The following is a 20,562-nucleotide window of genomic DNA, read 5'->3' as shown; positions in this document are numbered from 1 at the left end:
AACAGCCTCTAAATGTGAGATCTTATCATCAGCTGATTTTGTGCAGATGTTGCCAGCCAGGCTCACTTTGGTGATGTGGAGTCACTTGCAGTATCTTTCTCTTAGAAGGCGTGACCCTGTCCTTTCCCTGGCCGTGCTGCTAATGCACTTTTTAATGAAAGATTACTTTCTTGTTTCATAGAACCATAGAATGGTTTGGGCTGGAAGTAACTTTAAGACCATCTAGTTCCAGCCACCCTGCCGCGGGAAGGGACACCTTTGAGTAGGCTAGCTTGCTCAAAGCCCCATCCAGCCTGGCCTTGAACACTTCCAGGGAGGCGACAGCCACAACTTCTCCGGGTAACCTGTGCCAGTGCCTCACCACCCTCACAAGGCAGAATTTCTTTCTAATACCTAATCTAAATCTACTCTCAGTTTAAAGCCATTCCCCATTGTCCTATCACTACAAGACCTTGTCAAAAGGACATTTTTTTTAGTTGTTTTTTTTTCAGTAATAGCCAGCTGTTTAGCGATACCTTCCTTTGTAGGTCTTGCAGTGCTTTGCAGAAGGGACCAGGATCACTGCAGAGGGTGTTTTTTCCTGCTCCATAGAGGCGCAGGATTCATCAGGGGACATTTGTTGTACTTATGTGCTTGCAAAAAGCCATGTCGATGCAGAGGGTTTACTTGCTCAGAACAAACAGCCCCTAACCCCATCATTTTTGAGGCTAATTCCACTACCCTGAGTTTCCAGTTTCCGAGGGGAGACAGCTTGTCCCCATGTGTGCTTATGCAAGATTAACCCTCTGGCTGAAAGGTGCCATGTTCAGGTATCCTGATTTGGATGCCATCTGTGCTGCAGCAAATCACTGATCAAAATCAGAACTTGAATAAATATAATTGAGAGTAAAAATGATCATTTCACTTTTAGCTTAGTGGAGTTTTTAGCTCTTAAATGAGAACAGAGGTATGACCCAATGAAGGGATGAGATAAAGGCCAGAAGGGGACATTTAGCCTTCTGTTCTTCAACAGTTTTGTTTCAGTGCAAATATTCAGTAATTTGAATTTTGGATAAAGAATCTCCTCTGGAAAGATGTCCGACTGAGCTCAGAAGCATCTGGAGATGAGCTACCTATAATTTCCCATAGGAATTAGCTTCCCTGGTTAACCTCAGTCAATTTGATAAGAAATGATATCTTGTTTTCTAATTTCCATCAGTGTGGCTTCAGCTTCCACTCCTTGTGGACACTGCTAATGCAGGATGCTGCGCTGTGCTGCTGGCTCTGGGCCACAGCACTTGGAGTCCGAAGCAAAGCTATAGTACATGTACAGCTGGGAGTGGGAAAGGGCTTTGGGAACGCAGCTCATACCTGCTGTGGATGATGTGCTGCTGGTCCTGATGTCACTTTGTAGCTCCTGAGGGTGATGAGGCACTGGCACAGGTTGCCCAGAGAAGCTGTGGCAGGGGGATTGGAACTAGATGATCTTGAAGGTCCCTTCCAACCCAAACCATTCTATGATTCTAAGATGACTTAAGGCTTTTTTTGTTCATTGTTGGCATAGAGATGTTGGCTAAGAGGTGTGGAGTGCTTGTCTTCAGTTTAGACAGTGAGTGACGGTTCAGCTGCTTCTTTCCTGGGTCCTGGAGAAAAGGTGTATAAAGCTCTTCTTGCATTAACAGCGTTTCCTCTCCTGAGCTGGACTTTTGTGTTGGTTGGTAGAAGGATAACCCTGGTGTTACCCCATGTCTGTCAATAGAAACACCCAAAGAGGCTGGAAAAAGTTATTTAAGTAACCTTTTTAGAAAATGCCTGGCTGCTCTGAACACCCCACTATTGAGCTGCAGGGTTGTAGGTTGCCCCCATAATACTGCACCTTGTTGAGGATTGGGCAACCACGTGCCTGGTTCCTGCTTCATCTTCTCCTTGGCTGACTTGATGCCTTTGCAATGGGATATCAAAGCTGTCTCCTGTTTAGTGACAACCTAGCTGGAGAACAAGGGCAGCAGATTCTGTCCTCTAAGAACAAGTGTTTTGTCTGACCTAGGACTTTCAATCCTTCTCCCTGTTGCAGCGCTTAGAGCCCTGGTTGTTACCAGCTGGCAGAAGCGGGAACACCTGGATGATACTGGAGGTGAAAAGGGAAGTCCACAACACCCCTGAGTCATGTCTGGCTCAGTCTTCCAACAAAATAATTTCCTCTTTAACTGCTTCATGGCAGGACTGAGGTTTGGATCAGACTACTGTTTCCAAAAATTCAGCTCTGCTAAGGGTGGTGAGTGCAGATTCCCCTCCGTGCTGACATACAAACATGTGCATGTGCAAGTGTAGGGTTGTTAATTCAAACCAAGTGTAAAAATGCCCAGTTCTTGTGCCCCTGGAGCATCTGATCTTGGTGCAAGAAGGCAAGAAAGCAAAGAGTAATTAGTTAGCCCTTGGGCATTTTAATGTGGCAGAGCTGACATTCTAGTAAGCGTGAAATGCTGCAAATTAGGGAGAGTAATGAATTTTAACACTGCCCTAAGAACATTCTCCCCACACCTTCCTTTTAATTATTTTGCAAGGTGGTTTTATTGTTGTGTTTTTTTTTAAATTATCCTGAACAGTATCCCTTTGCCTTCTGCTTGGTGTTTCCTTTGCAGCTTAAGTCCATCTACACACCATCATGTGAGAGCAGTCCTGCAGTGAGGACAGATGGCTGGTGAGGTGACAGTTGCTGTGAGGTGGGATAGCAGGGCAGAATTCGGGCAAATTTGGGCACCAGAAGAGCTGGAACTCCTTGTCTGAGATGACCACAGTCTTGTTCTCATACGAATGGACGCTTCTGAGGGTGTCTTGTGAAAGTCAGTGTTGCAAGGATCACTGGAAAGCATAGCTCCAAGCTGCAGGGTGTAGCAGTAATTTTATGAATGAGTAGCCAAGTGTCAGCCCTTGGCCATGGTATGGGCTGCAGAGCAGCATCCAGCATCTCCTACATCAAACCCAAAACTCCTGCCTTAACTTGAGCATGGCTTTCACAAAGGCACCAGACCTCCCTCCTCCCTGCCTTTCCAGGCTCACTTCCTAAATCTCACTGGTTCTTTCTGCTCAACTTCCAATGGAAATATCCTTTCACATATGTCAGCCCAGCTCATGCACCCGTCCAAGCAATTCATCTTGCATGTCAGCTAACAGCATCCTTCTACTCTCTCAGCCTGTTGTATTCCTGCAGAAGGCAGTTGCCAACCATCCCTTCCCAGCACTGCTGCTTTCTCTGTGTCTCTCTGTAGCAGTGAATCGTTGTCACTGTGAAAGTCCTGCCTGATTGTCACTCAAAAGTAGCTTGGTCAGTGCCAAGATGTCCCCATGACCTCCCTGGGGGTATGTGTCCCTCGTCCTTCACCCTTTCCTCTGCTGAAGATCTGAAGGCCAGCTCCTTCCCTGGCCCTCTTAGCAAGGTGGATTGGACTACTGGGTGCATTCCCTGACTGCTCAATGAGGCTGTCAGCTTTTCTACAAGGAGTAAATCTAGTTTGTTATTCAGGTTTTGATATCAGGCCATTTGTTTTTACGGCTTTTCTGAGGGCAGATGATGCATGTGGGTCTCTTTGTAGCATCTGAGATGCTAAAAAGCATCTGGTGCTGATGCCAAGGAGAAAATACCAGAAGCATCACTATAAACCCTTTATACCGCAGCACCTCAGTGCATCACTGAGCTGCCTTCAGAGGCTCCTGTGTGAATTAATACCTGTGTAACTGGCCCTATGCAGGCCAGGTCCTAGCCTTGGTTTCCAAAGAGAGCACTTGTGCTGGAAACAGAGCCGCTCTCCCTGTCTCTGGCCTGCAAGCTAAGATATTATAAACTATAAATCTCAAATCAACAATCTTGGAGGATCATCATTAAATGTTCTTGGTGGTTTGTTGGCTATCCAATGTCTATGATCTCCTCCTGGGAGATGCATCTACCTGTTGCCCCAGCCCATCCTGTGCAGTGGTGCTTCTCTTGCAGTTCAGATTATTTTTAATTAAAGACTTAATTACCCCTTTTTACAGTTATTTGCAGTGGCTGCATCTCATGGCCTGAGGCTGGGACGTGCTGGGTGATTTGGAGAAAGGTGGCTGACTGGCACAAAGCACCCCCCAAGCTGCTTTAGCAGCTGATCCTCAGTAGCAGAGACCTGTGGAGCAGCAAACAAGGGGATTATTTTGGGTTCACTTAAGCTCTGAGTGATAAGCACTTGTGCTGGTAATCAGGCTGATAAATGCTGTCAATTAAAACCTGTGCTTTACTCTTCAGCTTTGCAGAAGTGATGTGGTTTTGTCTCTCCCAGAGGAGAGAAGCCTGGCTGAGTGGGTGATGCTCTTGGAGCACTCCTGTGATCAGAATGAACATTAGTTTAGCTCTCAAATACCTACTTTTCTTCAGCTAATCCTAGTGATTCATTAACAAGGGCTCAATTTAGGGATGCTGGCATCCTAAATTGATGCCCAACTGTATGTGATTATATAATCCCTGGGATTTTGACTCTTTACAAATTAGCTGCTTCCAATTAACCATTATCACAACTTCATTATCCCACCACAAGTGATAATACCACAATAAGCATATGGTTTTTATATGTCTCACTAGGAATAATGAGAGATCAGCTTGCTGGATGCATCCACCCACTGGATGGGGCACCCTGAGTTTTACTATGTTGGAGACTACAGTTGGGATTATGTCACTTAGGGACATGGTTTAGTGGTGGACTTGGCAGGGCTGGGTTAACAAGTGGACTAGGTACCTTAAAGGTCTCTTCCAACCTAAACAATTCTGTAATTCTACGGTTATGTGGCACATAAATTCCCATTTCTTTAGGAAACCATACTAGATGTTTCTAGACTAAGGTCACTAGTGGTCAACATTTGAAAGAGAACATCCCATTTTGGGGATAGGTAAGGATTGTACATGGCTGTTATAAATACAGAGAAAGTTTAGGGAAGGAGCTTTGGAAACAGTCTGTAAATGAGTAGAGGGACAATGCAGAACTCCCCTTTTCCTTGTGCCTGCCATGGGGACAAGGTGACTCGCACTGCAGGGTGGAGAGATGAGGACCTGAGGGCTGATACCTAGTGCCCAAAGAGCAGAGGTGGTGGAGCAGCGATGGAGGGGGGACATTTGGGCAGTGGTTTCCTGCTGTCATGTGGATTGCTAAATTCGTGTCTCTGCCCTGGAAGCAAGGCACTTGTCAAGAAAGAATAATTAATCCAGAAACACGTGGTGTTCTGCTAGGAGACCTTTTTTTAATTAAAATCAGATCTGATAAAGTCTGCTGAGAAATTTGTGTCTCTGACAAAATTATGGAACACACGTCTGTGATTCGAGGCTGCGTGGTGGGGGAGCTCCGGGTAGGGCTTAGCCCCCATAAACCTGTGCACACCCATCTTACAGGGGGTGTCTTTTCCTCCTTGGCCTCTGAGAGCTGTGTTTTTCCCGAAAGAGTTACAAATTCACCAAGAAGAAGGACACCAGTTAACATCTACTACTATGCCTGTGTTGGTGGTATTTGGCCAACTTGGGGGACGTTAACTCAGTTGGTTAGAACATAGTGGTGATTAAATATCAAGGTCATGGCTTTGATCCCTATATGGGCCATTCTGTTAAGAGGTGGACTCGATGATCCATGTGGGTCCCTTCCAACTCAGAATACTCTGTGATTCTGTGAGAAATGGTAGTCCCATGTCCAGGGTGTCAGTAAGGTACACTTGGGCTTAGAGGTGGCTGTCTTCACCCACAGTGTCTTGGTCCTGCCACTCAGATGCTTCAGAAAAGGACAGAGTGTTCCTGGTCAGACCCTCCCCATCTCATTCCCGCTCTGCCTGTCCTCCAGAGCTAGTGGGGAAGAATGTTTTCATCGGTGAAGCCATACGAGAACCAGCGCTACGCCTCCCTGAAGAAGGAGTGTCAGCGGCGGAAGCAGCTCTTTGAGGACCCACTCTTCCCTGCCAATGACGACTCGCTCTTCTACAAGTCAAGGATTCAGGGCATCCAGTGGAAGCGACCAAAAGTAAGTGCATCCATCCCCTTGCCCTTCAACGCTGCTTTCTACCACCTCTGCTCTCAGGCATTCCTAAAAGTGCACCGTGCATCCTTCGCCAAGGCATCAAGCCCCAGTCAACATTTCTCCCCAGCTGGGTTTGTTTGCCCAGACCTGATATTGTGAGCCTCTGGGGTGCCAGAGAGACCTGCTGAACTCAGGTCCAGGCTTTTCTGCCCACAGTGAGGTCGAAGAGCAAGGGAGGCTTCTCAGTGACTCAGTTGCCACATGCATAAACCAGAGAGATAGTTTGCAGCCAGGTTGGTATTGGGTACTCCTGTGAAGGCTGGTGGGTCCAGCAAGACAAAGTGTTATCTCTGAATCACAGAATGATTTGTGTTGAAAGGTATCTTAAAAATCATCTAGTTCAAACCCTCCTGCCATGGGCAGGGATACCTTCCATTAGAATACTCTTGGTGGTCCATTTGGAAAGACAAAAGAAGATAAGCTTTGGGTAGGTGAGGTGGTTTGGGGGTCTTTGGGGAAGTGGGTGGTCATACCCATCCTTCCACTCACGTTCAAAACCCACATCCTCTGGAAAAAGCACTCTGCATCTCCTCCATGCTGCTGTATCTGTCACGGAGGCAGGTTGTGGGAGGCTGGGGCTAACATTGCCAGTCCCTTTTCTGCTATCCTCAGTGCCTGCCCAAAGGATGCACATCAGGACTTAAGGGCACTGTGGGGAATTTGTATGTCCTGGTATGGCATTCTCCTTGGGGCTGACGATGAGACCAGTGCTCTGACTGCCATGAAGTACAAGGAATCACAGGGAGCAACAATAACTGGTTGGGGAGTGGCAGTAGCCCAGCATCTAACACATATGGGTTTCCTTCCTTGCCTGTGGGGAGAAGCAGCCCTCTCTGCCCAGCCCGTGCTGTTCCACACACAGCTTGGTGGCATTTCAGCATTGTAGGGTTGCCTGAGCTGCCGTCATCATCTTCGCCCCCGCTGACAGCCTGGAAAATCAGCTGGCCTTCAGCAAGACAGAGCTGTGTCTGTCTGAGCCAGGGCAGTCTTGGGGGGGTGTGAACAGAAAGGCTTTGTGTGAACGGAGGGATGGAGCTGAACTGACTCTTTCTATGTGGCCAGAGGGGCTGAGCCCCCCAGCATCCCACTGGGCTCCTTGTGGAAGGAGATCTCACTTCCCTCTGCTCTGCCTTTGGCTCTTCCGCACCAGCTCTGCCTGGTCACAGATTTTGTGGAAAGCCCTGTGTGTGTTTTAGTTTATTCCCTTGTCTGCTGCAGGAGAAAGATGCTCTGTGCACAGCTGCCTTCTGAAGTCAGGGCCCACCATGTTTTGCTCTGACTGTGAGGGGCATGAACATGCCTTCCACATCCCATTTACACAGCAGACAGGTGATGCCTGAGAATTTCTAAATAATTTTCTCTGGGACTAAAAGGTAAGGATGTATTTGTGACATGAATTGGTTTACATTCAGGGACACATACATTAATTCACTCCTATGTGTAATGACAGATGGTTGGATCCAGTTGTAGAGAGTCAAACTTTGCTTGTCTTCTGCTGAGCATCTCAGAGCTTTTCTTTATCTGCTTTTCTGGCTTTCATCTCACTTGTAGCTCTTGGTCTTCAGTCAGGTATCATCCTTTGCTGCCTTGCTCTGTAGAGCATGAGGTCTTTCCAAGAAAGCTTTCTGGACCTTATGTTCTTCACCTGTAAGGTGTCGTGCTCACCTAGTCCAAACCCATCCCTGCTGAAGCACGGAATGAATTCAAGCTTCTTGCAACCACCCAGCTCTACAGTTTCATAGCATCGTAGAACAGTTTGGGTAGGAAAGGACCCTTAAAGTTAAAGCAATCAGCAGAGGATGGTTGAGCAGAGGCTCTTTCTGGCATGGGCTTGCAGTGGGAACAGAGGCTGGAAGTGGGTCCCACATGCCAGCAAGGTCCTGTGTGCATAACTAGCCATGTAGGTGATCCCTGTTTTGCTGCCTCTGCACCAGACAAAGGGAACTTGCCCAGCGATTTTGGCACCAGAAGGCATACATGCTGAGCAGTAGCAGACTCACTGATGATGCTCTTTGGTAGGATTGTTTGATCAGACCTGCCCAGCTGTCTTGACCACAAAATCACCATTAAAAAAAAAAATAAATTGAGTTCACACCTGCTCTGTTTACTGCTGAAGTTTCCCAGAAGTGTCTTTCTCTAAAGCGTTTCTCCAGGTTCTTTCTCTCAGCTTTTCATCTCAGCAAAAGTAACTGAATTTCACAGGAGAACTGCTTTCTGCCAGCCAGACAATGCAAAGTGACATTTTTAGTTGCTGGACCCTATTGTACCTGAATTCATACTGGTTCTCTAAGGCAGAGAGCCCAGAAAAAAGTCCCAGCATCTTCTGCAGGAAAGCAAAAGTAGTACCTCTGGGTATCAGGAATCTTGATATCTCACCAATTTTCTGTCTGCAAGAAAGCTGGGAAGCACCATCAGCTTTTCCAATTTAATGCAGGATTCAGTAGGGTCCAAAATGTCCATGAAGTATAAATCAACTGTTCTGCTTGTGTGCTAAGGGCACAATGCAGTTATTAAACTACACTAAGTCCCTACAGCATCTGCTTTCTATTACAACCAGCAAATCTTCTCTTAGGCAATCACAGTAAATTCTTGTTCAGAAAAAAACAAGCAGTGATACTCCCTGCATTTGGCACACACTGTTTTGGGGATTTCCTGACCCAGAAATGGAGTCTCCAGTCCCAGGGAGACGCTCTGCAGGGAGAGGATGGTGTGTACACACTTCTATCTCTCAAGGCCATGCATGGCCATAGCTTGTTTTGGAGAGTTTCAGCACAAACTGTCTGCTAAAACATAAGAGCTCATCGTGTCTCTGGCTTTGCTGTGAGAAAAGAGTGGGTGGAGAGTGGAAATAAAAGCTGTCAGCTATTAAAAACAACCACTTGCTTTCTTGGAAAAGTTGTCACTTGTGATCTGTGGAAAGAAGTGAGACATAGGTGATAAGTTTTGCCCAGAGAAGTTATGGATGCCCCATCCCTGGAAGTGTTCAAGGCCAGGCTGGATGGGGCTTTGAGAAACCTGGTCTACTGGAAGGTGTCCCTGCCTACAGCAGGGACATTGGAACTAGATGATCTTTAAGATCCTTTCCAACCCAAACCATTCTATGATTTTTCAGGCTTCCATGTGAAAAGTAACTGTAGTGAACTCACTGGGATGCTGGGAATGTGCTTTGGCATAGGCAGGATCTCATTTCCATATACTTACGTGGTACTAGTATGGATCTAAACAATCCATCCCTTGTGTATGCATCCCTTTCTTCCCAACCATCCTTCCCTCATCCTTTCTGCTCCTCCATGTACTCCCAAAGCCTGAGGCTGCTTTGGTGGAAAAAAACCCAATAAACCAAAAAAACTCCCTATCTCTTCAGTGCTCTTCCTTTTGTTTGAGGTTTTCCTGGGCAGAGGGGAAAAGAAGAGGCTGAGGAACAGCTCTGATCCCTTCCCTGGTCAGGCTGTTTTGCTTCAACTTCTTCCTGCATCCAGCACTGCAGCCTTTCCTGGAATGGGCTCAGCCTTATTCTTTCCAGCGGGGTGTCCTCCCTCCCTCCCTGCTTTCTCTGGCCTCCTGCCCTGCTCTGGATGCCAGATCTTTGCAGAGGGAGCAGCTGTTTGAGCCCTCTAATCAGGTTTTGGCTTTGGTGGTTGTTTGCTGGACGTCTTCGTGATGCAACACAGAGAAGCCAGAAAGCTAATTACTGGGGTGTTTTGGAGGGAAGGAAGCCACAGCATCAGCCTGAGCTGGGAAGGGGGTCCTGAAGAGCCTTGTTTTAGTGAATCCACTTAAAAACAAGAATGGCTTCTGGTTGCTGAGCCAAAACAGATTTTGGAGCTCACTAAGTCAGCATCAGCGGCTCCTTTTGGCAGCAGCACTCAGCTATTGCATTAGAAATGAAACAGAGCTTTTTGGACTAAGCCCAAATCCCAACACCTTGCTTGAAACTCCTTTCCCTCGTGCTCTACCTGCTGCTATGTGAAGGAGAGGGAGATCTGTATTCAGGCAAGTAGTACCACTCCCAGTGGAAATCTCAACCTGATCCTCAAGCTCAGAGTTTTGCCCTCCCTTTTTAGGACAGGAATGCTGGCAGTGCACCATTGGAAGCAGGAGGTTTGGTCTGTACATTGGGTCAGCTGATCTGGGTGTTTGGAAGGTGGGTAATTAGAGAGGGGTGGCATGGATACAAGGAGATGGAGCTGGATGAGATGCACAGTGGTGCCAGAAATAAGGGAGATCTGGAGCACCTGCTGTGTCTGCTGATCCCCTGTGGAAAAAACAGTGATGGTCTAAGGTGTGGAAGAGACTCATCTACCCAGTGGGAAAAGAGTTAATCTCTTCTAATCATCACTGTCCCAAACTCTCTCCTTGGATACAGGATGCTTCCAGTGTTGCCATGAGATTGGTACAGAGTTCAGTTAGGGTCTTTAGTACCCCTGGGCCTTATCCAGGGCTTGCTTTCTCTCTGCATCAAGGGGGGCCACTTGGTTTAGGTTCAGCCCATCAAGCTACGACCTACTGCTGGGACTGGTCACCAGCCAGGACAAATTTGGGCATCAATGTACACCTGTGGGAAGCAATTGAAGCCTGGTGGGAGGCTTACCTCAGGCACAAGTGTGATGTTGAACCACATGAGCCACATGCTGTTGTCCTTTAGCTCTTCCTGGGGAGCAAGGTTGAATCTGGAGAAATTTTTTTCCTCTGTGTTCTGGGAGGCGGGTGGGCTGCTGTGTGCTGAGTGTATTCCTGTCCACAGCAGTGTGCTGCAGGACCTTGCAGAAGCACCTTATGGTCATCCCTAAGATGCTGAGTGGTTGTGACATGAGATCCCAAAGACGCTTGGAGGGGACCAGGTGGGAACTCAGCATCAAGCTGTGCCAAAGGTGCTGTAAAGAGAAGCTGTGACAAAGCATGAGGGTTTCCAGGCAGGCTGTTGTCACGGTGACTGGGTGGCTCAAGGTGAGGTGTGGTGATGGTTGAACCTGAGCTGAATCTCTGCACTGTGAGTTCAAACCTGGCTGATTGAAACCACCAGAGAAACTCTTGGATGAAGTCTACACCCTCCCATCTTCAGGGGAGGCATTTTGCCCTCCATACCTGTTTCTCAGTATTTTTATCTGTCTCCAATATTTGCTTGCAAGCACCAGATTATCTCTGCAGGAATTAATTGTCAAGGGAAGTTGTCACTGATTAAAGAGCATAAAGGTACATTCTTGCTAAAGGGTAATATTATTTTATCTGGATGAAGGCAATGTCATTTGGAGGGGAAAGCCTTAGAGTCAGCAGAGTTTTGGGGGAGACAGACAGGCCAGGTATTTTGGAGATGGTTGTGGGAAGCAGGAGGACTTAGGGCAGTAGGGCCATGGCATTTTCAGCCCTACTGTGACACTGAGGAGGGATGTTCTCAGTCACAGCCCTGGGGCTTTTTTATGGACAGACAAGAGGAATCTTGTTTTAGAAACCAAGAAAATAGGACTTTTTAATAGCCATTTCCCTGCTGTCCTGGCATGTATCTGTCCTGACTTGTGTACAGGGGCTTTGTTAATTTATAGAATCACAGAATGGTTTGGGTTGGAAGGGATTTTAAATATCCTCTAGTCCCAACCCACACTGCCATGGGCACAGACATCTTCCACTAGACCAGGTTGCTCAGAGCCCCATCTAATCTGGCCTTGAACACTTCAAGGGATGGGGCAGCCACAGCTTCTCAGTGCAGCCTGTTCCAGTGCCTCACCACCCTCACAATAAAGAATTTCTTCCTAATATCTAATCTAAATCTGTCCTAATTCAGCTTAAAACCATTCCCCCTTGTCCTATCATGCAGGATGCATTATGTCCATTGTATCCTCAATTAGATGCTGTTGTGTTTGGAGGAGGTGCTGCAGGAAGGGAGAGTATCTCTTAGCTCTACTTTTCTTTACATTATTAAGCACTTAGCTCTTTTTGCTTGCTGAATGAGGATTATACAATCAATCCCCATGAGGATTTCCTGGAAGGGGAAAGGAGTCAGTGAACTAATTCACTAAAAGCAGGAGCAGCACTTCCCTGCCCTCAAGTTTCTGCATTAAAAGGTCTTTTCCCCAGAGGACAGTACGGGCTGGGAAGCTGGCAAAAACACAATAGTAAAGATAATGGGGAAGACAGAGGATAAGTTCTTGCAGTTCTTTGCTCTGAGAACTCACTTGAAGCTCACCGTGGAGGCAATTAAACTAGCAATGGTCATTGGGTGCAAAAACCTTCTGGTGTCCTATTTGGAGGTTTTCCAGCAGAAAGACTAAAATACTAACCTCTGCACTCCAGGGATGTCTTTGCTCAGCTTTTTGCAGTGCCTTGGCCTGTCTCAGTTTTAGTCCTGCCCAAAAAATGCTTGGGGTTAGCACTGATGCTGGGGCTCCTCTGTGCTGCTGGATTGACTGAGGGATCATCTCCTCTGAATAGACTTTCATCTGTCTGTGGTCCATCAAAGGAGTTGAAATCCTTCCAGACTTTTGCATTTCTCAGCTTAAGAATTTATAAACCACTCGCCTGTTAGTTTATCTGCTGTTTTCAGTAAAACTGGAGCTGATTGCCAGTCTGGTTGCTCCTTGCCAGGAAGGGATTTGGTCATCATTTAATGCAATCTTGGAATTGACCTTGTTTTTACATTTTTAAGCCATTTGTAGGCTCCCCCCCCATCTCTCAAGATAAACAAGAAATTTTTTGTTATTATTTTTCTTATTTTAAAGGGTCTCTACTCTCATTAGATGTACTGCTGACCCCTGGCTGCATTCCAACAGGACTTGGTGGATCCTCCCAGGGCCATGGCCCCACAGTGCCAGGCAAACACACTCTCCCCTTAGTTCCAGTGAGGACAGGGGTTGATAAGTTGCCCAACATTGAGTGTGGCTCATTGCAGCCTTTGATAAGAAATTGCCAGCCAGTCTGCTCTGTCCTTGGCATCAGAAGGGCATGGCCTTAAAAGCAAAAGCTACAGTAAACAGAATCTAACATAGATTAGATTCATTGTGTGCTTCTAAGTGCAACTGCATGTCATTGTCAAGAAATTACTGTATTGGTAATGGGGAAGAGCAGAACAATAGCAGAGGGTGTTACAGAAAGGAGCCCATAGGATCCATCCACTGCTTTCTGAGCTCCTTGGGAGGGAATGGTGCAAATCCTCCCAGAATGGGCTCTGGGGTGCTGGAGGGGCACATTCTACAGTCAGAGCTAGTTATCATGGAATCACAGAGTGGTTTGCTTTCAAGATTCCCTCGGTCCAACTTCCCTACCGTGGGCAGAGACACCTTCCACTAGACTCAGTTACTCAATGTTAAGGAAACTTTCCTGTCTGACTATCCAGCAGCCACTCTGTCAGTCACACTTGAAACCCCTGAGCTGGGACTGAAATCCCTTCTTAGCGGGTGGCTCCAATGAGCCAATGGGTGCCCCGCTTGACTCCCTACGTTCACCACACTCACACAGTCAGACCAGGTTTCCTTACTGCCTCCACCACAGGTTTCCCATAGCAGAGACTATCTCAGACATCTGGATCCTTAAAATAATTTAATCATGTTGCAGTAATAGAATAATGCCTCGAGGTGGGTGCCTCCAAGGAGGTATCCTGAACAAAGGAAACCCTGTGTTTTTATACCCTCACAGTCTAAAGGGTTGAAAGTCTGGAGTCCTTGGCTCCTGCCCTGTCATCTGTCTGGGCCACAGGTCCCCGGGCCCTTTGTTATGCTCAGAGTCAACTGTTCACCTCTTATCTCCAGCTTGGGCTCCAACTGCCCAGAGCTCAACCTGTACCTTGCACTGCAGCTGCACCCCAAGCTACTGCACTGAATGTATTCCTGGAGACTCAAAGCCCTATCAAACCTGGCCTGGGGATGGGGCATCCACAGCTTCTCTGGGTAACCTGTGCCAGTGCATCACCACCTTTGCAGGAAAGAGCTTCTTTCTAGTATCAAACCTAAACCTGATCTCTTTCATTTTAAAGCCATTCCCCCTTGCCCTGTCACTCCACACCGTTGTCAAAGTCCGTCTCCATCTCTCTTGGATCTTCTCTAGGCACTGGAAGGAGCTCTAAGGTCTCTCCAGAGCCTTCTCTTCTCCAGGCTGAACAACCCCAGCTCTCTCAGTCTGTCTCCATAGCAAAGGTGCTCCAGCCCTCTGATCATCTTTGTGGTCTGGACTTGCTCTATCAAGTCCATGTCCTTATGTTAGCAGCCCCAGAGCTCGACTGACACTCTGGATCAGCCAAGGCTTTTAATCTTGGTGTGAGCTGGGAGTTTCTGCACCACCTGTGAGCTCTAATTTTTGGCCTCTGAGAGAGGATGGGGTTTTGGGGTGATTTGCCTGTGTTAAGGGCAAGCTCAGTCCTGCTGGAGGAAGTGTCTTTTGCCCATGCTCTTGCAAAGACTCCATCAGGCATGGTACTGCCTCTTGCAGAAGGAAAATAAAACATGAAGTGCAGTAAAACTGAGGGCCGAGTCCAGCTTCTGCAAGAAGGGGTTAAAGAAAAAAGCAAATAGAAGGAAGTGCTGGTGGGAGAATGACAGCCAGACTGACCCTGCCTGTGGAGCAGAAATGGAGCCATTTCCTTGGTCTGTCAAATCTGAAGCCAGAAGGAACACTTCACCATGCATTGTCTGATTTCTGTGTAACGAGTTCACAGCACTTCCTTGAATTAACTCCCCATTGAACTAAACTTGACTTGCTTCCTCTAAGCATGATCTAGTTTTGTTTTTCCAGGAGAGGAAAATCCACTGTGGCTATGGATCACTTGCTCTAAAGTCCAGTCCCCACCTTAGGATTTGCAATTTTTTTGGGGGGATTGAATTACTTAGCTTCAACATACACCCCTTGAAACTTTGGGCATACTCTCTTGCTTCTGTATTTCCAATCTCTTTAAATGTATCTTGTTGAAGATGTCCCTGCTCATTTCAGGGTGGTTGGACTAGATGATCTTTAAAAGTGCTTTCCAACTCAATTTTTTTCTGTGATTCTGTTATTCTCTATAGTAACCCTGCAATGCACATGTGGTTGGGGCAGAGGGATACCTACACCTGTAGAGAAACAGGGGCCACCCCTCTCTCCATCACCTTTCCTTCTTGCTTGCTCAGCACAGCCTGGACTCCTGTCCAGTCCAGGAGTATCAATGGGTTGACTGTGGATGAATAAATGCAGTGAACGTCTGTCTTTGCAAACACCCCAGGGCAAGGGCTTGTCCTTCTCTTGCTGCCAAACAACTTGACACCATCTGAATTATTTGTACAGAACATTAAAATTCTCTAAGTCGTCCCTTTTTTAAATAAAATCCCCAACACAATTTGGCAGTGAGCAGAATGGCATTGTTTCTCCTCTGATATATATAATTTAACAGGGACTGTGCAAATACTGCCCCAAAAGCTCTGCAAAGATTACAAACCTGTTTAAGAGGCAGACTGAAGTATGCCGAGCAGGGAAACATGGTAAGGTGGGATTTCTGTCCTAAGTGAAGGTACTTAACCCAATGCAATCATTTAGACCTGTGTGTGCTCAAACACTGTGTGATGGGGGAATTAATTCCTCGGGATGGTGCTGCCCTGCTCAACTGTACTACCCATGCTCATGGCCGTCTCTCCCCAGCGTGCATCCTGTCCCGCTGCCGTGTGCAGTTGTAGGGACACAGGGCTCAGCTCCCTGCTCTGCCCCAAGCACCCCTATGGACAAGACAGTCTTGAACTGGGGCACTGGAAGAAGTGGAGGGAAGTGCAAAGCATCCTTGAGAAAGGACAGAACTTTGAGTTGTTGGCACTGCCCTGGCACCCAGCACAGGCGCTTGGTAGTTGAGCTCGCCAGGACCAAACCTGCACAGCACAGGGCCAAGCTGTGTGATCTGTTGACCCCTTCACATCCTCATCTGGATGTTTATGTCCTATGAAAACCCACCAACGTGTTCCTTTCAGACTGTTCTTTGTCATAGAAAGTACAGGCAAAACAAGCACCCCAGGATGGTGCTCTCACAGGAGTTTGCCAAGAGTTCTGGCTTCACCCTCTTTTTGGCTCTGGATTCTCAGGTGCCCCAGAGGAGATTGGTGCTTCAGCCACTGTTACCAGGCCCTGGGGGACAGGGAGAAGCCAGCACGACTCCTTGAGGCTGGTGGTGGCTTGCTCGGATTCTCACAAAAGGAAATCAGGTCAGCAAGGGTGAGCTGAAACATCTGTCCCATTTGGGTGATAGAATCATAGAATCATTTAGGTTGGAAAAGTCCTCTAGGATCATCAAGTCCGACCATTAACCTAACACTGCAAGGTCCACGCCTAAGCCATGTCTCCAAGTGCCCCATCTGCATGTCTTTTGAATTCTTCCAGGGATGGGGACTCCACCACTTCCCTGGGCACCCTTTGGGGGAAAAAATTTTCATAATAGTCAATCTACACCTCCCCCAGTGCATCCTGAGGCGATTTCCTCTTTTCCTATCACTTGTTACTTGGGAGAAGAGACCAACCCCCATCTGGGTACAACCTCCTTGCAGGTAGTTGTAGAGAGTGGTAAGGTCCTCCTGAGCCTGCTTTTCTCCAGGCTGAACACCCTGAGCTCCCTCAAGCTGCTCCTCATCCGGCCTGTGCTCCAGACCATTCGCCAGCTCTGTTGCCTTTCTCTGGGCACACTCCAGCACCTCAGTGTCTGTGTCCTAGTGAAGGGCCTGAATAGCTGGGGCCAGCGGGAGCTGTGTTGACCAACAAGGCAAGAAACTGCAACTCGGGGGGTGGTCTGTATGTTCACAGAGAGACAAAACAAGGCATCCCACATCATTAATATTTCTGGGTCTTTGGGAAGAAACCACTGCTCAGCATTCCTCCCAATTCCCCTCCAACAAGGAAAAGGGTGAACAAACCACCTTAATGGAGAGTGATCATGGATGGTTCAGTATTGACTGCGATCTGCTGCAAATGCTACTGACAGAGTTACAAAGGAATTAATGTCCCTTCTCCCAGTTAGCAGAAGATCATGAGTCCACATTTTTAGAGGGTGGTTTTCTCATAAAGAGGTTTCTCTGTTTGTAAGGCTACACCCAGTGTAGGAATAACTAGAATAGGCGTGGGCTGGAAGGCACTTCTTTAAATGGCTTAAACTCATGATAACCTCATTCTTCATCATCATTGCATAGTCAGGGATTAATTTAGATTGTGGTGGGGTCAAGTCCTGTTCTTAGAGGGAGGTGCTGCTGTGCTCCGAATGTGACACAATCACAAACCAAAGGGTAGTTCCTCATCCTGGGACAGTATGGCTCAAAGGGGTGTGGGAGGTGTCCCCATGGAAAAGTAGTTAGGAGGTTTTGATCTGAGTGGCACAGTGGAGTGTGGAGGTAGTTTTCCTTCGCAGCTTCATTTTCTTTCTTTTCCCATCAATAACTTGACTGTTATGATAATTAAAAACAAACAAACAAAACCAACAAAATAGTCCTGCACAATTAAGATTCCTAAATCCTGTTTTAGAAGATTATCTTTCAGTGAGACACAGGATTTCGGATTCAGGCAGGGTAGTATTCAGCTGCTAAATTATATTGCTTGGAGGCAGATATGGTGCAGCTGAGCTCATGGCCACATAAGCTTGCTCCAGGATTTCACATTAGTTCTATGGTGAACGGGTGGGTTTGGACCATTCCTTCCAAAATACTGGGGTTTCTCACAGCAGGGCTTACTTGAATAGGTTCCTCCCTTTCCACCAGCACATACCCACCAGCATGTCATTCAGGGTGGGGACTGATGGCTCAAAAGTGGTACAACATGGGGAACATCCTCATGGCTCATCCCTGTGGGTCATGGTTGCTCACTTGTACCAACATGACTGAACCTCCAAGTTTGGGGCCCGGTGCATATAGTTTCAAGCCAAAGCAGTTCCTCTGGTTGATGTTAAACCCCACAACTAGAAGCACTGCAGCAACTGAGAGCACAGTAGGCCATGGTGAGAGGACAGGCTTTGGAGCATGGATGTATTTTTAGCCCACGATGCTGCCAAACCAGGGTCGTTCTTCCCCCTGCAAGTCATTAGCACTGTTCAAAAGAGATCTGTAGGAGAGCTCAAGACTGGGATATGATGGAGAGTGGCGGGACTTGGGAGAAGGTGGCCAGCCACACTGTGGTGAATCAAAGAGGTATATCTGTCATAGGGTGTTAAAGTTAAAACAGCCATGGGAGCTTATTTTTTTTCTCCTCCTCTACCTCTCTGGTGTAGCTCACTAAAGCCCATGCCTACATGGCATTTAAGGGAAGGAGATCCACATGGAACCATCTCTGAAAGCTGCATTTGCTCAATGTCCTCTCCACTTCTCAAGTCTGTAGTTGTGTGACTCGTAAGGGTCAGGCTGGCTCAGGGGATGCAACATGAAAAGGAGCCAGGTGACATCATTTCTAAAGGAAGGATGGCTCATGTGGTGACCAGGCTGCACTGGGACTTGAGACCAAGAGGGACTACTTCTGCTTCTGGATGGGGTAACCTTTGGCACATCATCTCAATGCTCTGAGCATCCCACACTCTAGTTTGTCAGTGAGGCATGTGAAGACTTTCCTGCTTTGGCACTGAGATCTGCAGATCTCAGGGCTTTTGGGATTCAGGGAGTAATTTTTTTCTTAGTGGCTCTGCAACCCAACACATAAAAACTACTCAGTGTGGGAAAGGTGGTCGGGGCAGAGCTGTGTCCGGATGTGTGGTGATGCTAAAAGCCAGGCTCTGTTAGCCTCTGCATCAGTCTTGGCTGGGCAGGGACTGAAGAAGTCCTGGCTGAGCAATGGTGAGTGCATTGCTGGAGAGTGTGTATGGGAGGAACAGGAATGGTGGGTCTGGGGTCTCTGCACTTGTGTCAGTTTCCTTCCTATCCCTCTCCATCTGCTCATGGGGAAGTGCAGTACTCTCTCAGTGCCTTATGTCTTTCCACTTCTCACTGCTTTATCTGAGACCTCTTCGGTAACCTTTGTACTTTGGATACCCGGAAGATAAAACTGCAGAGGGACCTGTCAACATCCTGCAGATTGACCTTTAGATCTTGTTTGCCACCATTCTGCTCTTCCCGGTGCCAAAATAAATGGCACGGCATGATGCTGTGGTATACAAGATGAATCAAGTTGTTCGTGGGAATGTGGTTTTCTGATGCCTTCCTTTACAAGCAAGTCCTGTTTGCTGTGGGTGGAGTGTCCCCCTGTGCACGGCGTGGAAGCTGATAACAATACAAATGTGTGTACACTGAGATACTGTGGGTGGATTAGCAATAGGGATGCCTGACTGAGGCAGTACAAACCCCCACAAACAGTTCTGTAGGGTGTAGGTATTCCCAACCAAACCTACCCTTTCACGTGTGTGAAGCTGAGCTACCAAAGATATAATTTTTAGTAGAGTCTGTAGCAACAGGACAAGTGATAATGGTTTTAAGCTGAAAAAGGATGAATTCATAATAGATATAAGGACACCATTTTTTACAGTGAGGGTGGTGAGACACTGTCACAGGTTGCCCAGAGACGTTGTGGCTACTGCATCCCTGGAAGTTTTCAAGGCCAGGCTGGATGGGGCTCTGAGCAATCTGGTCTAGTAGAAGGTTCCTTGCCCATGGCAGAGGGGGTCAGAACTAGATGATCTTTAAGGTCCCTTTCAACCCAAGCCCTTCCATGATTCTGTGATTCTATAATAATCTCTCTGAAAACACAGACCTCCTGGTATTTGAGACTCACCCCATGTCCCTTCCCTCTGTCACCCTGGTGCAAATTTTTTTAATTCCTCTTTTGGCAAAATAACATCCCAGTTAAGGTACCTGCAGCAGGGCAGCATGGGGACCTTTGTGTCATCGTTACTCGCCATGCTTGGGTGTCTCTTGCTGTCTTGTCTGTGTGAGTGCATTTAAGACAGGATCCTCTCAGTTCCCCGTTGCCTGGGAGGGAGGAAGCACAGCCATGCTAATAGATTATTTTGCTGATTTTGCAAGTCTGAGTGAAGGCATTGTTCTGAAACAGCCAGGCTCTGCAATGCAATTAGACTAGTCTGCTCCTTGCAAAATCTTGTTAGCAAAAAATGGTCCTGGCATGCAGCAGATGTTGTATCTCTCATGGTTATTCCTCCCTCATAGTTTTTTCTCTCCCCACAGCTGGCTTGATGCGATCCAGATCCCCAGTGAATCTAAATCTCAGAAACCTGAACTGGAAACATTTATGATAAGACAGTCACCAATTATAATGCCAATTAGAGGGTGATTTTGTCCTTACTACTCTGTGTGGAATTGGTCTAGCTGGAGAAGACAAGAAATATATTTTCTGGTTTAAATGCATTTGCAAGAAAATTGTGTGCATTGGGGAGAGCAAAGGGAAATCCCACGTGCTTTTTGGTGGGAAGCAAAATTACACCAGCAAGTGCAAGATAATTGCACTGATTGGGTCTTTTTTCCCCTTAATGGACTTCAATAACCTGAACCTGGAGGGAATAGACTGGCCTGATCTGAGCTCCCATAAGCCAGACCTCTGCAATCAGCCTCTCATCGACAGGGACCTCAAAGTCCTCTCCCAG

General features: G+C 47.2%; 1 protein-coding gene across 3 annotated transcripts in view; it reads left to right on the top strand.

The window, feature by feature from the left end:
• The window catches only part of CAPN5 (calpain 5), a 58,510-nt gene that overhangs the window by 11,859 nt on the left and 26,089 nt on the right, over window positions 1-20,562 (top strand). The window contains exon 2 of one of the 3 annotated variants that reach the window (XM_051779909.1): window positions 5,829-6,005. In XM_051779909.1, coding sequence (XP_051635869.1) covers window positions 5,844-6,005 — 162 coding nt within the window. In that variant the 5' untranslated portion in view covers window positions 5,829-5,843. Of the gene's footprint in view, window positions 1-5,659; window positions 6,006-20,562 lie in introns of those variants that run through there. The other 2 variants (XM_051779910.1, XM_051779911.1) reach the window with 2 other exon arrangements.

This window comes from Manacus candei, unplaced genomic scaffold (genome assembly GCF_025592945.1).
Source record: "Manacus candei isolate 608988 ecotype Guabito, Panama unplaced genomic scaffold, ASM2559294v1 h1tg000014l, whole genome shotgun sequence".
NCBI lineage: Eukaryota > Metazoa > Chordata > Aves > Passeriformes > Pipridae > Manacus > Manacus candei.
Note: the sequence above shows the minus strand (reverse complement) of the source record. Positions and strands in the feature narration are given on the sequence as shown.